Genomic DNA, 17,097 nt, shown 5'->3' on the forward strand with positions numbered 1-17,097 from the left:
TTTAACAAGGCGGCAGCCTTCTCAAAAGGCTGACTCGGCCTCGAGAGCGAATATTTATACCCAGCTGTTTCGTGACGCAATGACGCCCGGCACGTCGAAGAGGTTGAGGGTGGGAAGGGGAGCGCGTAGAGATAGAACAATGCGTCTTTCTTAAGTATGTTCCGGATTCTTGCCACCAGAGTGACAATGTATTTCTGTAGATAGATCCAAGTGGGCAGCCCTTTTGGTGTGAAGCAGAAGAACACATTAAGAGTCAAACGGCACCTTTAAGACCAACAAAGTGTTATTCAGAATGTAAGCTTTCGTATGTAGGCATACTTCTTCAGAGGAGGGGATAGGGTACAGTGGGCTGAAACACATGTAGTTGGTGAGTTAATCTTGTTAACACTCTTAACCTACCAACTGCATGCAGGCCAACTGTACCCTCTGCCCTCCTCTGAAGAAGTATGCCTACATACGAAAGCTTACATTCTGAATAAAACTTTGTTGATCTTAAAGGTGACACTTGACTCCTACTTTGTTCTAATGTATTTATGTAGAACAAAATTCGAGCCAATTAAGTTTTTTTTCAGGGTATAAGCTTTCGTTTTCATGTTTACTTCTTCAGATTACATTGAAATGGAAGTCACCAAGCCAGACCACCAGGGAGAGGGTGAGCGGCAAATAAGCATACAACATAATGAAGATGTTTTACAGATGCGAGGACCAAGCAGGAACAACAACGAGCTTAGTTTATGTGGTCGCTTAGTTTATATGGTCCCCCTCTTAATTGTGGGATGCTAATTAACAAGTAATTACTCCCAAGAATGCAGCCCAAGACAGTCTCGTTCCGTTTATCTTGTAGACTTTTGCAATCTGCGATGGTCACACAGCCTTTTAACGGGTGGTTCACTTCCCTCTCCGCTGTTGTATAAATTTTCTACTAGGAATCTGTTTAGTGATTTAAGAAATGTTCAAGCTGCCACAAGATTCCACCACTCACACCAGCAACCAGCTAACACGACTTACGCAACAATTTCATCCTACGAGTTTTCATTTTTACCACTCAAGGAGGTGGCAACTGAAATAACCCGGAATTTTAGTCTTCGAACAAACGACTTGTTCCTCTACAAGGGCAAAGAGTGGACTGTGGGTATGAGCCGGAAATAGAGGGATACGTCACGTCCGTATCCGTAGACTCGACAAAGATGTGATAAGTGAGTGGTGGGGCACGCTGTAATGAAGAGAGCAATCTCAAAGGTTTTTCTCTGTGTGCAAGAGAAAAGTGATGGGAATAGATCGGATTGCATATAAAACTCCAAAAATTTAGGAAGGAAGGCTATAAGGCTCACTTTCGTTGCGATGCTTTGAGATTATCATTCCAGTAAGACCCTGCTGGAGTCCTGAACCTTAAAATCCTTGTGGTAAGGCAGGCATTCAACCAGTAAAGCAAAGGTATCTTTAGCCCTTCTTTCGACATATCATTTAGACTTTAAAGGCACAGGCATTGCAAGGTTCGCTTGTGTTGCGCTAATTTTAAACTTTCACAAGTGGTAAGTAGTTCCAAACACAAAGCTTTCCAAAAGCTGAAAAGCACTTTTCGTGATTTAATAGGCTGCAGAACAATTTACTGCAAATGGTAATAGCCCTATTAGAACTGTTGTACAGATGGCTTGTTTGCCTTTTATCTAGTCTTTAAAAGGCATAGGGACTTGAAACACTGTTTAGTCTCCCCCACCCCCACAACACCTTAATAGGGTGTAGTGATATCTTCTCCAGGATGTTCCTGGAGACTTGGGCACAGAGTTCATTGGAGACCTTATGCCATACAGTCCAATCTCTTCTCCAAGGCTGTTATTTTCTCCAGGGGAACTAATCTCTGGAGATCAGTTGTAATTTCAGAACCCCACTGGGAGGTTGGCAACCCTAAATTTATGGTACCTGTACTGAGAAAAGCTGTATGGGATAGGGGACTGTCACAAGGGAGTTGGATAAGATTGAGCAAAGAAGGTGGCAGGATCTAACTGTGCTTTTAGCTTTACCAGTTTCTTCTTTTTAGACTTTTCCCCTTGAAACCAACCAGAATTTTGAGAACATCAGAACATTAGAATTTTTTTTTTAATGTGAAGCAGCTTATACAGAAAAGAAAACCCTATATATAATACAATTATTTGGGAGGGAAAGAAGAATCTGGTAATACAGGAAATACCCAAAACTAATTAGTTGATTGTATTTTCTGGATACAAGGTAACCATACTGAGCCTAATCCATTAATATATTTACCTTTCCATAAATAAGTTTAATTAGAAAACGTTTCCTTAATTTTTTCAGTTTGTTCCTAGATATCTAGAGACGCTTCCTTTTCCAGCATAGTGAATTCTAGCTACAGTAATCATGTGTAGCATAATGACCAGATATCTTTTAGGGAGATTAAGGACGTTAAATAACATTTCAGGAGCAAATGTACACACGCCTAAGCTTATCAGTCTCTCTCAGCCGCAGCATACCTGGCAGAGAAACCTACCTATACTTGAGCAATGCATTGGAAACATTAAATTTGTCTGAAACATAGATATTGGATTTATATCCCGCCCTCCATTCCGAAGAGTCTCAGAGTGGCTCACAATCTCCTTCCTCCCCCATGACAGCCACCCTGTGAGGTGGGTGGGGCTGGAGAAGGCTCTCACAGCAGCTGCCCTTTCAAGGACAACCTCTGCCAGAGCTATGGCTGACCCAAGGCCATGCTAGCAGGTGCAAGTGGAGGAGTGGGGAATCAAACCCGGTTCTCCCAGATAAGAGTCCGCACACTTAACCACTACACCAAACTGGCTCTCTTTATAAAAATAAAACAAAATGCAGGCAGCAGTCTGTGCCATTTCTATACAAAGTGCAAATGTGTAAGATTCCTCAAATACACTAACGGGACTCACCTGTTGTATGTACACAATACACTTGAAAAGGCTTGCACAAGGTAATAGCACAGAGTAAAATGGTAATCCAGAAACTAGTGGAAGAACATTTCAGTTCACCAGGACTCTCCATAGCACACCCTAAGTCAACATGCTCTCAAAAGATTTGCAATCCAATGTGTACTCAGAAAAAAATCCAGCTGCATTCAATGAGAATTTCCTATTAAACAGGGGTAGGAAATGAGTCTTAAGTGTAGGCGTGACAGCTGGACTTTAACACTAGAATTCTGAACTCAATCAACTTACTATGCTAATTTATCAAATGTGGTATTTGTTCAGGAATCGGTCACACCCACTGATTGATCTTGTATTTTTATTATTTATTAAACTTGTGGCACACTTATCAGTTTGGTAGTACCCATTTGGTGTAGTGGTTAAGTGTGCAGACTCTTATCTGGGAGAACCTGGTTTGATTCCCCACTTGGCAGCTGCTCGAATGGCCTTGGGTCAGCCACAGCTCACGCAGTTGTCCTTGAAAGGGCAGCTTCTGGGAGAGCTCTCTCAGCCCTACTTCACACAGGGTGTTAGTTGTGAAGGAGGAAGGCAAAGGAGGTTGTGAGTCGCTCTGAGATTCAGAGTGAAGGGTGGGGATACAAATCTAATGTCGTCATCTTCTTCTTTGGTTGCTTCTTTTGGCCTGATGGGAAAAAAACCCTTACCTTTCCATTATCTCTACTTAGGGTGTAGACATTCCTTAGGTGACCTTGTTATGACTCACACAAAGTTGTCTCCCAGCCACAGTAGTTTATGCCATTGCATGAGGTTGAAACAAGGATACTAAAACCTTCCACCATCACAATAAATTGTCTGCTAGGAGCAATAAATGAAGAGCAGCAGCCAGATTCTGCTGTTTCCAAAAAGCAGCTAGCAGGGCAATAGAAGATACTTGCAAGATAAAGGACCATTCCATGATCTCATCATGCAGATATATAGCTCTGGGCTACTTCATCCAGCTTTATAACCCACCCACCCCACCCTCCAAAATAGCAAAGCTTTTGGATCAGTTAAGTCTGCTGGGCGTAGATCCAAGTGGGCAACTGTGTTGGTCTGAAGCCGGTGAACAAAGCTCATCTGAAGAAGTGTTTTTAGCACACAAAAGCTTACGTTCTGAATAAAACTTGGTCTTAAAGGTGCCACTTGACTCCTGCTTTGTTCGTCTGCTGGGTGTGTTAGTGGAAAATCTGGGGTGGGACCATATCGGTACACTGAGATAGACCCACTACTATCCTATAGACTCTTACTAGAATAGCTATGTGTAAAACAGCTAACATGAAGTAGCTATAAAAGATATGATGGCAAAAACCAAACCAAACAGCTTTCAGATTTGTTTAAACTTTATTCTTCTTGCTGTGACCCAAGTCATAATTCAAACATTTCAATAAAACACTTGTTAAAAGCCAAGAACTCTTAACACATGAATACTTCACTATTACAGAAATGCACAAAAGTACAAACCTTTCAAGTTTTGCTTTTAAAGTCACTTTTCTATAATGAACAATGCATCCATTCACTAGCCAGAATGTATATTGAATACTTGTCTGAACTAACGTGTCACAAATACAAAAACCCTATGTCTGCACGCTTTTAACATTTCCAGTTTTTAATGTAACAGTCACTGATCACAAGCATTCAGAGTTCCAGAAGGCCTAGACACCACAATGCAGATAAAAGCCACAGAGACTGGTGTCTGAGCTGTATTGTGAAAAACGTTGATTATAATATAATGTATGAGTTTTGTATTTTATACAGAATGAAATATTTAAGCACGGCTTGTTCTAATAATGTTCCCAGACACAGTGGACATTCCAACACTTAAAGCTTACTGCAGTCAAACATGTCATCTAGTCACTAGAGTAGCCCGGTTTGACTCCTTTAGACTAAGGTTTGATATACTAGAACTCTACTTGCATCATAGGCATGCTATAAATGTAGGGAATACAAAACCCTGTAAGACTCTCAAGCAGCTTTGTTAAAATAATCAACTTAAGCTCTTTCAATTCTTCACACGAGCAGCCCTGAGAAGAGTGTATTCAAGTCATGGCTCAACTAGCAGTGGTTTTGTTGAACACAACAACACAAAAAGACAAAGAGGTAAATTTGACTTTCTTTAAAAAAATAATTCCCTAACACTTGAGGCAAGAACACCTACAGCACACTGAGGAAAAACCATAAAACATAAAATGGACCCAAAAACAAGAAACCTTGTGCCATCACAAAATAATAGCAGGAATGAGTTGTTCAGCCTTCATTTTTGGCCAACAGCTTGTTAGAAGAGCTTGAGCCTGCTCCTGGAACAAACTGCATTTATTTTTAAGCTACAAAATAAGAACCATTCAGAATTTAGAGAAGCATGATTACCCTGAAATAGCTTAAAGTACCTGAAAGATACAGCATTTCAAGCTTTTATTAACAAAGTTAGTTTACTGTAAACCTGGTGGGTCTGTAGACAGATTGCCCTCTACAAGTGCAATGGCTTTGCTATAGTCTTGTAAATACTGGTTTAACTGAAGCAATGACTATACAGCTGTACGTGGAACAGTGCTCTACATATAATCTACCCAGCAGATGTTGCATTTCTTTCCATCTAGCCTATTTTACCTATGATGCCAGATTGCTAAAACAGAAGTTGAAATTATATAATGCACCACCTTTTTTAAAAACAAAGGGGCACTTTAAGAAATACATTTAAGCCAGAAACCTCCATACTATTAAGGTGATGCATGTTGTATGATGCTCTTCTGTTATTATGACATCAATTTACTTCTCTAAGCTGTTCATGCTTGGTAGATAGCTGTAGTAGAAATGTACATTAGATCATGATCAATGGAGTTCACATTTCAAATTAGGACTTTCCATTTCTACGCTGAATGTGGACATCAACCGTTTCTGAATGATCCCATGATTAGAATCTAGCAATATTTCAAAAGCCTTCAGCTTTCTTGTAGCCCTAGATCATGGAACATGTAGTAAAATTTACTACAATGTCAAGACTGTGCTTTGTTCCAGTGTTTATTGCCAAATCAAGTTCTATTGTGTGCCCTGTCTCTGCATAGATACTCGCTTTATATAGCCTACAGAGAGACCCCAATGCAGTTTATTATCTCTAAGTCCAACTTCACTGATTAAGGGCAACCATTTTCTAAGCTCAAAATCCTGCCAAAAAGAAAGCTGCCAATAATAAACTAGGCCTGTTATAACAACCCAAAGTCATTAGTTCAAGTTAGTCAGTTGCTACCAACATTTTAAGGCAAATTTAAGTAATTAGGCTCTTCCCCCAAAACACCAAGAAGGATGATCTTGCAAACAGATCATACAGAGTCTGTTATGTCTTGTTATTAGTGATTTAGTTATCTTAGGCATCTGTTTGCTCAGTGTAATTAAGTCTTTGCACAAGTAGATCTATATCCTAAGCCCAAAAGCTCCTACATTTATGAAGCACTCATATATAATTCTTTACTGGATTTGACAGCTCATGGCCTATATGCAGCTGAGTGAAACAGGGGTTCAGATTTAGCCTCCATACAAGTCACTATGTGCACTTTTGCTCCAAGTTCTACTCAAACCAAAATAAATGTCTACTTGTGCTACAAAACTAAACCAAGTTAAAATCCATTTATGCTTTATACTGGAACACTTGAGGCACTCTCTTCTATTAACTAGCAGAAGAGTGACTGCATGTTGAAATCAAAGGCCTCTAGTGAATCTTTCTCCCACCCTCCCACCCCACACTTTTGTGCACTATTAACCAGAATATGAAAGCACCCAATCTTCTGGATGTTTGCATCACAGGCAAATGGTGACTTGTGTTAAGAGTGAACCGACAGGATTACAGAGAATACAGTACATGGCTTTCAGCACTGGCATTTTGATCACGAGTTCCTTTGTCTCTACCTCAACTAATTACTCACATTTCAGTGCAAGCCACAACTCATCATATTTAAGATAAAAACGGTTATTTCCAGTTCAGTAAAAATGCTGCACTTGAACACTTCCTTAAATCCAAACTTAGTACTACCTTGGTATTGGCACTGCTACACAAAGTCTCATTTGAGCAAAGCAAACTAGTTTAATACCTCATGATCTAAAATGACAGCTTTGACTGCCTTGCCATTCCTGTAAGCACTTGGAACTTCAGCAATTTTAATATTGCCAAATGGCTTGCAACATTGGTCAGCACTATTTTCAAACAAAGACACGAGGTTGCTAGTGAAGGTTATAGCTTTGGTGATTATCAGAACTAAAATATAAGATTTGCAGTTGCTGGGACCTGAGCAACTGCTCCCATCCTGGCGGTCCTATTTGCAAGGTTTTATGGCTACAGCACATTCTTCACTCATTGCACACATGACCGACACCTGCAAAGGGGGAAAAAAGATTATATTTACCACAGATAATATAGCTTAGACAAATGATCTCAGTGCTACTGATCCTGGATCAGGATTTCTCATACTTAGCCATTTTTCAGCAGTTTTTAATAAACTAATTTAAAATATATTACACAGGGAACACATCAGTTACCTAGACCAGTACACAAGAGGGCACAGTAAAGTTAATACCCACCAAATGCTAAAAAGCAGATTAAAATTCTTAACTAGATAGGCTGGTTTTTGTCAAAACATAAATATTACAGTACTGAAGGTTAAATTAATCACTCCAAATGTTTATTCTGTCTGCAGGAACAAGTACTGAGAAGCCTATAGATACTTGTCCCCCCCCACCCAAACCTGCCCAAAACACACACTTCTAACATAGGATGGGGAATAGAATCAGAAAGGTTATTTCAGAAAATCAAAGACAGCACCAGATATACCTAAAGTTTTACCCCAGAGGTTCAGGACATTAAAAGGCCATCTGGCCATTTTCTTCCATAACCTCGACTTGAGTTCACTAAGTTCTTACCTGAAAATCTTCACCTGCATTGTATTTCCCTTCTATTTCTTTGCCTAGTTCACCTTCTGGCACTTTCAGATCCTCACGAACTTCACCACTTTCTGTCAGCAAAGAGAGGTAACCATCCTGAATACAGATTAGCTGCAAGAAAATTTTAGAATACGCCTTTTATTTCGTTTAGACTCACTTTGCTGATAAGACCATACAAGGACCATAAGGATGATAAGCTATGTGGAAGAGCAGTTGTTGCATTAAGCTGAGCACAGACCATTCATGCTTTGCTTTCTGGACTTATTTTAGGATATACAACCTCAGCGTAATGCAGTGAAGCTACAAATGCTGCTTTTGGCAGCACCTTCCAGCCAAGAGATTTCCTAGACAGACTGAGAAATCCTTAACAGAATGATCTACCATAGCCAAGTAGTTTTATATCTACCTATAAATACCGCTGAACAAAATTTGAGTCTAGTGGCACCTGTAATAATCAACAAAATTTTATTCTGGGGATAAGCTTCCATATGCATGCACACATCTTCAGATACCACATGTGCACACAAAAGCTTATAATATACCAGAATTAAACTTTGTTGGTCTTAAAGGTGCCACTGGACTCAAACTTCATTCTGCTGCTTCAGACCCACACTGCTACTCACCTGATTCTATAAATACTGCTGATACTATTTGCAGGACTTCAGCCATGTGTTTGTGATGTTGTTCAAAACAATGTTTCTGAATATTTAAGTAATCCTCACAAACCTCAGCACCTTCTGTCAATAAACACAGAAGACTGCTGCCATGTTCCCATGGGCAAAGTCATTTCATAATATTGAGCTTACAGTAAGATGTGCCTAAATCCACTTGAACTGAAATCTGCTTTCAGATGAACCTGATTTTGCAAAGTATAGAACCTATCAATTTTTTTTAAATACAGCTGATGCTTGTTAGTGTTGTAGTACATAAGACTGAAGCTGTTAGAACCAACATGTTAAAACCACTTAAATCTTCCACTCGGCTTTACTATTTTTCTATTAAAATAGAAGACTGCAGATTTATACTCCATCCTTCTCTCTGAATCAGAGACTCAGTACAATCTCCTATATCTTCTCCCCCCATAACAGACACCCGGTGAGGTGGGTGGGGCTGAGAGGACTCTCACAGCAGCTGCCCTTTGAAGGACAACTCCTGCGATAGCTATGGCTAACTCAAGGCCATTCCAGTAGCTGTAAGTGGAGGAGTGGGGAATCAAACCCAGTTCTCCCAGATAAGAGTTCGCACACTTAACCATTAAACCAGACTGGCTCTAGCTAAGTCTTTCCCAAGTGCATGGGAAATCTGATGCAGATAGCTGCTCTGATGGTAAATCAAAGAAGAGAATTTTACAAGAACGGTACTTTATTGTATGGCATTGGATTATTCCTAAAGAACAAAAAGCCCAAGTGGCCTAGATTCAAATGTGTACTTACTTGATAGTCATTTCTCTTGATATTTGGAACATCCATGTTATGAGTAGAAGGGCATATATCTTCATATTTTTTGCCAGTGAAAACATCAATACCAACTAGATGAACCTAAAAAGAGTATTATTCACAAATTCAGACTTAATTCTAGAAAGCACAAAACTTATCTTCACAGATATAGCTACAAATATAGGGAAGCAGTTCTGGGCTTGACGAAAAACATCATGCATGATGCTTCTGCAGGCAAGAACCAGGGCTGATCTGGTCCCACAGCTATATATGACAAATAAGAAGTTCAGGTTCTCAGAATAGAACACTCTTGGAGAAAACAAAGCACAAGGGACTAACAGACTAATATACCCACTAGCAGATCAGAAACAGTACAATTAATATCTATGTGCTGGGGCTCAGCCGGGGCAAAAAATGTCTGAGAAAGGCAAGAATGTCCAACTAAATATAGAACTGAAGATACAGTTCAAAGATGGGGTGTAATGGTTCGGATCCAAGAGATAATTGTGTGTAAATCACTATTTTTGTATGTTTGGTTATAGTTAATAATAATAATAAGGTGTCAACTCAGCACATGTTTTTAGAAGATACACAAGTACAAATAACTAGTATAGTGTCTGAAGATATAAGAAAATTAGTTTGCTGAGAAGATGAATCCTATTAGGTGCAACAGAAAGTATTGTGGGAACATGATTTTGAACACCTATGGGGGTATGTACTGATTATCAGCTCCTTCTTAGAAGAGTTTCCTTGGTCACCCAGGAAGCTTCCATGGAAGTGTAGGATTAAGAGATGTTCAGTTATTTTTCAATAAAAAGATAAAATGAAAGCAGGATTCTCTAGTAATCATTTAACTTATCTAATATACCCAGAACCCTGACCTAGATGGCCCAAGCTAGGCTGATCTCATCAGATCATAGAAGCTAAACAAGGTCAGTCTTGGTAAGTGTCTGAATGGGAGACCACCAAGAAGATCCAAGGATGCTATGTGGAGGCAGGCAATGGCAAACCACTTCTTTTCCTCTCTTGCCTTGAAAAGTCTATGGTTTGCCATAACATCAGCTGCAACTTGACAGCCCTTTCCACCACCACCACTATACCCAAAATGAAGCCAAAACACTGACATGTACTTCTTTAGCTAGATGCCTAAAGCTTCTGTATGTATAAACATATATCTGAATTAGGCTTGACCAGAGTCATACAGAACATTATGCCTTCTTTATTAATCTTGTTTACTTTCCCCTGGAAGCCAGGGAGGGGGTAGTTACCAGAGGCTACCTTGCTTCCATCCAGTGTTCTGAATTATCATGCATATACATTATAAAACCATCTTTTGCTATTCAGAGAACTGTTATGAAATAAAGCATCACAAGCACATCACTTTCCAACTGCAACCCATCCCACTAGTAGGTGAAATATATTGGCAATCAATTAATCTCTGATTTGCTTAAGAATCATGGAGTTATACTGGATCCAGCATTGGTGCTGGAGAAGCAAGTTAATGCAGCTATTAAAAAATGGTCTTCCAACTGAGTCTAGCCCACAGGATGGGCCCAGACCTATACACAGCTTATCTAGCCCACTGGATCCATGCCAGGGTACCATCAAGACTAGACTGCTGTGATGAACTCCACATAGGTCTTCCCTTGAAGTCAATTCAGGGACTCCAGCTGCTGAAGGCCACAGCTAAGTTATAATAGGGAACTAGTCAGAGCATGCATATCAGTTGCTCCACTGGCTGCCTGTTAATTACTGGGCTCAAAGCATCAGCTATCACATACAAAGCTCTTCATATCCTTGACCCCCAATATCTGCAGGATTGCAGATCCCCTATGCTCTGCCACAACAGCTTCACAAACTTGAACAGGGCCTTCTGCAGGGCAAAATCAAGAACTGCCTACACACACACATTCTGTGTTGTAGCCATCATCTTTGTTTTTTTTGGTGGGGATGTTTTGGTATTTTTGTATTTTGTGTGTATTTTTTGTGTGTGCACACATGCATGCCTGAAAGTCATGGTAACTTTGGGTGATCCCTACTGGAGGACATTCAGAGAGGTGACTAAATAAAACTTACTCCTGTCCTTCTGACTTGTTATTCCAAGGAGGTCTCCCATCCAAACACTTACCAGGGTCAACCCTGCTAAGCTTCTGAGATTTGATGAGATCAGGCTTGCCTGGCCTATCCAGGTCAGGGCTGGCCCTCATCTTTTGGAACAGCCAGCATGATGAGGTAAGGAAGGCTTCCACTCTCCTGGCTTTCCACAAACAATGTAAAACTGAATTATTCTGTTTGTCTACTGCTGCAAGTATGCTACTATGCAATTTCTTAATTGCTTAATGTGTCAAGTTTAAATGCTTACATTTTCTTTCAGAAGAAAGACGAGGAAAATCAATAAGTGCTAGAATTAGCGCTGTGCATCCGGGGGGGAGGGGGGGGAATGGTATTTTCAGGTTTGAGCATACCTAACCAGAAAAGTGTTGGTGTTTCCCAAGATTCCCGAATAACAGCATTGGTATGATATTGGGATTCAGGAAATATTTGAGATTGCTGAATTTTTTTAGCTCCATTATATCCTATGGGGACCATTCTAGTCAATGGTCCCCATGGGGCTATAATGGAGAACTGAGCTGTGGGTATGGGGGGGCTGTTTTTTGAGGCAGAGACACCAAATTTGCAGCCTACATGCTAGTGCCTCTCCTCAGGAAAAAAACTGTCTCAAAAAGACTGGACCGAAGGGTCCAATTTTATGAGCACCAGAAGAAGGTGCCCACATCCTCCATTGTTTCCAATGGAGGATAAAAGGCATCTGTATGCTAAGTGAAATGCAGGCATTCAGAATTCTGAAACAGAGCATTTTAGATATCGAGAAACAGTCCCTTTGTTCCTCTGAACATAAAATGTGTTCCCCTTTTGCATTTGGTATCTTTCTAAATTATGGGCTGCCTGCTGCCTACCTTTCCCAGCTTACGTCACCCCAGTAACGCCGTTCTATTGTTAGGAAGACTTAATGTCTTACCCTCAACGGTACTGTCTGGAAGGTTTGCCAACATCCCTTATCAGGAAAGATTCTGCCCATGTAATGGAAGGCACCTCGAAACGGTCACCCATGTCTTACTTCACTGTGATTTCTATGGGGAAGTGCGAGACCGCATAATCAAACCTATCCTGTCTAACCTTTATGGACTACCTGAGGCAAAGTTGGTTTTCTTTCTGTTATCTGACCGATGTTCCCATACTACTAGCCTAGTTGCAAAGTACCTTTTGGCTACCATAACAATCAGGGAGCAAAAGACTAGCTCCCTTTGATGCTTGACTAGTTTTTATAATTGAAACTGTGCAACTTTGCCATGCTGTACTTTTTACTTCTATGCCAATAAAGGTATTTGGATTTGGCATTTAAAAGGAATGTGACTTCTTTAAATGCCTTCTCCAAGTTTCAAGTGAACTCTGAAGCATGCGTGCACACAAAAGCTTATACTTTGAATAAAACTTTGTTGGGTCTTAGAGGTGCCACTAGACTTAAACTCTGTCTTGCTGCAAGCAAAACTGACGATGATTTGGTACAGTACATAGGCAAGGATAAGGCACACAAAGAGGGACAGACATCAAATTATAAATTTTCTGGTCAATTTTGCGGCCAGTATTGGGATGCTTCTCCACCATACTCTTTCTTCATGCAAAGAACCCAGCCAGCAGCAGTATATAAGAAGGCAACCAATTAGGATTGCCATACAAGGAGAGTACAACATCATAATTTAAGTCTACTTTTGTATCTTACATAGTTACTAAATGTTCAGCATAGTGAGCTAAAAGTTGTAAAAGAAGGGCAATGGTAGTGAACGGGAATTTTTATAAACTGAACAAAACTACACCAAATATTACCTTGGCATGACCATGCTTGCCAGTTTTTGAAGTTGACATTTCCACAATCTTGCAGGGACGTCCCTTGAGCACCACAAATCCATTCTTGCGAAGTGCAGAACACTGCATAGGATAAGTGGCAGAAGCACCGGCATCTCCAGTGGTGAAGTCAACTTCATCAGCCATTGTGTGCTGCGTATTCTAGGAGATGCTATAAAATGTGACAATCAGCTCATCTGTTTTGAGGTTTGCCCATCCATTACACAGAATACAATATTCTAGTCAACTATGAAATAAAATCCTGTATTTCAGAGTGCATCCTGTATGCAAACTAACCATTTCTCCTCCCAGTCAGCTGTCTCCAGCTGTCAGCAACATTACAGGTGGCATTTTGCTCAATCCTGCATAAAACAGCCCCATGTCATTTCTGCTTTCACTCCAACATGTTTGTTACACTTCTTATGATATAGCTAACCCAACTTGCATTATAACACCCATTTATCTTAAGATACTACAGTGAACCAAGGAAGAAAGGGAACCAGACCAATGGATAAGGTCAAAAATCAGGTTAGCCTGTAAAAGGCTTTACACCTTGCTTTAAACCACTGCTTCTCAAATTTGTAATAAAAGAGGAAGAAAGGCTGAGGATAGCAAATGGTTTACAAATAAGGTTTCTCAAGTCAAAACCAACATGCTGAAAATTAACTGATATATACCCAGGCCCAGTGCAAATATTACAAATGCATCTAACTGCTGGCAAACCCCATTCCTCCAGCTCTACACTGCATTCGTAATTTACTTCCCATACATCACTACATGAAGTACTTGCAGTGCTACTGTAGTACTCTGGAGCCGCTTGCTTATAGACCTACCATGGTCAATCAAGTACACCACAATATGGAACAGAACTTATAGGATATGATAGCTGCCACATGAAGCTTCCCACCATACAGAAGGTTGGCAAAAACTACAGCTAGTTCATTATGTTTGAATTGGCTGGTTATCCTCAAGATCAAGTTACATGCAAAGAAGGATGTTAACAACCAGAGGTAAAAACTGGCACAGGGTGATCAGGGGTTTTTTTTGTAGCACAAACTCCTTTGCATATTAGGCCACACACCCCTGATGTAACCAATCCTTAAGAGGTTGCAGGGCTCTTAGTACAGGGCTTACTGTAAGTTCCTGGAGGATTGGCTACATCAGGAGTGTGTGGCCTAATATGAAAAAGATTCCTGCTACAAAAAAAAAGCCCTGAACGCAACTATGTTATTACAGCTTTTATCAAGCAGTCACAATCTGCACTAGAACAGTTTCTTTTAACTTTGGCTATAACATTAACTCCAATGACATCATAAGTTTTCACTCTAGCAGCTGAAACCAACATATTGATCACTCGATGATCTCATATGAACCTAATTTAATGTCTGCAAGCTGTAAGGTTATATCAGGCCAGGCTTGCCTGGGGGAGCAGTGGCTATCACCAACAGCAAAAAGGAATGGGAATCCTGCATTTTTACAGTAAAAGAAAGACCAGCAAGCAAAGCTTTGGTCATCCCTGTATGGTAATTTACATCAGCCAAAACTCCCTGTTCTACTTTAGGAATACAGAAGCCTTGTCTCCCTTGGTATCTGCTTACCCCAGCATTCAAGGTTTTCTATGGTTATTGGGTGTGCCCGACCAGATTTTCAGGAAAGGAGGAGGATCTAGTCTTGTACATTATGGATAGAAAACTGAACAGAACCTTGATGCTCCAAAAGCACAAGCTGCTGGTAGAAGGGGCAAAGAAGTCCCATGAGTTCTGGCCCAGCACCTGAGCATCTGCTTCTTGTGGATTCAGGGGGGGCCTGAGAGTCAGGGCGAGAGGAACTCCAACAGGTAGCTCTGCTCTCTCAGTTCAGTCTCAAAACCTAACTGGTGAAAGGAGCCTGAATCTCCAAAGCCAGTTTGGTGTAGGGGTTAAGTGTGCAGACTCTTATCTGGGAGAATCAGGTTTGATTCCCCACTCCTCCACTTGCACCTGCTGGAATGGCCTTGGGTCAGCCAAAGCTTGTGTAGGAGTTGTCCTTGAAAGGACAGCTGCTGGAAGAGTTCTCTCAGCCTCACCCACCTCACAGGGTATCTGTTGTGTGTGTGCAGGGGGGAGGTAAAGGAGATTGTGACGCTCTGAGTACAGGGCAGGATATAAATCCAATATCATCATCATCTTCAGTGGTAGAACATTTGCTTGGCATGCAGAAGGCCGCAGGTTCAGTCCTCAGCATCTCCCTTTTAAAGGATGAGGGACTCTGAAAGACTAGTTCCACCTGAGACCTTGGAGAGTCGCTGCAAGTCTGAGTAGACAGTACTGCAGTTGATCAAATGTATGGGTGGCTCAGAAACTTGTCTGTCTCTCTCTAAGGCGCTCCTGGATCTATCTGCTTCCCCTTCTCTTCCATTGCCTCAGGCTTAACCAGCCCCACCCCGAAAAGGGGAGAATGAGTCGGCAATGCGCGTCAACCGCCTCTGTCCCGCTTTCCTCCCTCAGCCTTCCCCTCCTCTGCTCTCCTTGGGAGCTCGGGCCTGCCCATGTTGGCACAGGCAAGGCGCTACGCCCAGCCAGGGAGCAGCATCAGCCAGCCCAGGCAGAGAGGAGGCGGACGGGGCCACGCTGTTTCCCAACCGCATACACGCCGGGGAAGCAGCCAGCGAGGCAAAACCGTCTTCCCACCCAAGAGAAAAAGGGGACCAGGCGAGGCCTTCACCCCCGAGGGATGAGAGAGACAGCCCTCAGGACCGGGCCTCGTGTCAACCACGCGAGTCGGGTGGATTCCGGGGCCAGGAGAAGCCGTCAGGCGGGCCGACTTCGGTTTCCCTCCCGCCTGGCCTAACCAGAGAGCCTCCATCTCCCTCGCGCTCCGCCGCCCCTTCGTACTCTTTCCAACGGTCGCTTCTCTCCCTCCCGCCCCCCCCCCAAAAAAAACCAGCGCGCGCGGTTGATTGTACGGAACGCGGCAAGCGCCAGCGGGCGAGTACTTACCTCTCACAGCGCAGGAAAGGAAAGGGCTGAAAAAGCGTCACAGCAACGCGCAAGCGCAGACCGACCTTCCCGGCGGGGGAACCCTCCTACTAACCCGCACGAGTGCGCCTGCGTATGTGATGTTCCCCACCTTTTTTTAAAAAAAGCAAAAAAACCCCCAGCCTTTCGGCTCTTGCTACTAAGGGAAACAGAAACCCTTAACGGTCATTGGCTAATAACGTCAAGGCACCGCCCCATGAGAAGACCCGAGCCGTTTGTCTGCAAGCTTTTCTGCGCGTCAACTCCCCCCCCCCCCCCGTGTGTTGTCGTCGGCTCGCGTCGCCGCGGCGATGCCTACATGCTGGGTTTCCCTTTCATTCATCATGCACGTGCGGACTGTTCAAGGCACGCGCTTTTTCCAGGATAGTACGGAGAGCGGTACGGGCCAGAAAGCCTCAGGTCTCTAGTGCATAACGTTCGCTAAGTTGTGCAGTGGATGGAATAAAACGGATCTTCGTGGACTTTACAGGAGAGACCCTTTTTTGGATCAGCTGGATTCGAGCCCACTAGCACCTTAGAGACCAACGAGATTTTTTTTTGGGGGGGAGGGGTATAAGCTTTCGAGTCAAAGCTTCATTTGTCAGATACCTTCGTCAGTTTTGGCTGGCGAAAGCTTATACCCCAAAAACCTTGTTGGTCTTAAGGTGATATAACTAGACTCAAGTCTGTTCTACTGCAGACCGACATGGCGACTCTCGGAAACTGCCTATTGTAGATAGCGCCCAGAACTCCTAATCAGGTTGCATGTTAAAAAGGGAGTGATGAGGGAGAGGAAGAAAACGATTTGAGGCCACAGTCAACCACAGTAAAACGACAGAAGCTGATCACATGAAGACCCATCCATGTACGGTTTCCACTTGATGTTGCTTTATG

General features: G+C 42.1%; 1 protein-coding gene across 1 annotated transcript; it reads right to left on the reverse strand.

The window, feature by feature from the left end:
- Window positions 1–6,917: 6,917 nt before the first annotated feature.
- On the reverse strand, window positions 6,918–13,385 carry EIF5A2 (eukaryotic translation initiation factor 5A2). The gene is made up of 4 exons (XM_060242499.1): window positions 13,190–13,385; window positions 9,302–9,406; window positions 7,848–7,979; window positions 6,918–7,303 (listed from the first exon to the last, which is right to left on the reverse strand). The coding sequence occupies exons 1-4, from the start codon at window positions 13,352–13,354 to the stop codon at window positions 7,244–7,246; spliced, it is 462 nt and encodes a 153-aa protein (XP_060098482.1). The 5' UTR covers window positions 13,355–13,385; the 3' UTR covers window positions 6,918–7,243.
- Between the last annotated feature and the right edge of the window lie 3,712 nt (window positions 13,386–17,097).

The sequence above is a fragment of the Heteronotia binoei genome, chromosome 6 (assembly GCF_032191835.1).
Source record: "Heteronotia binoei isolate CCM8104 ecotype False Entrance Well chromosome 6, APGP_CSIRO_Hbin_v1, whole genome shotgun sequence".
Taxonomy (NCBI): Eukaryota; Metazoa; Chordata; class Lepidosauria; order Squamata; family Gekkonidae; genus Heteronotia; species Heteronotia binoei.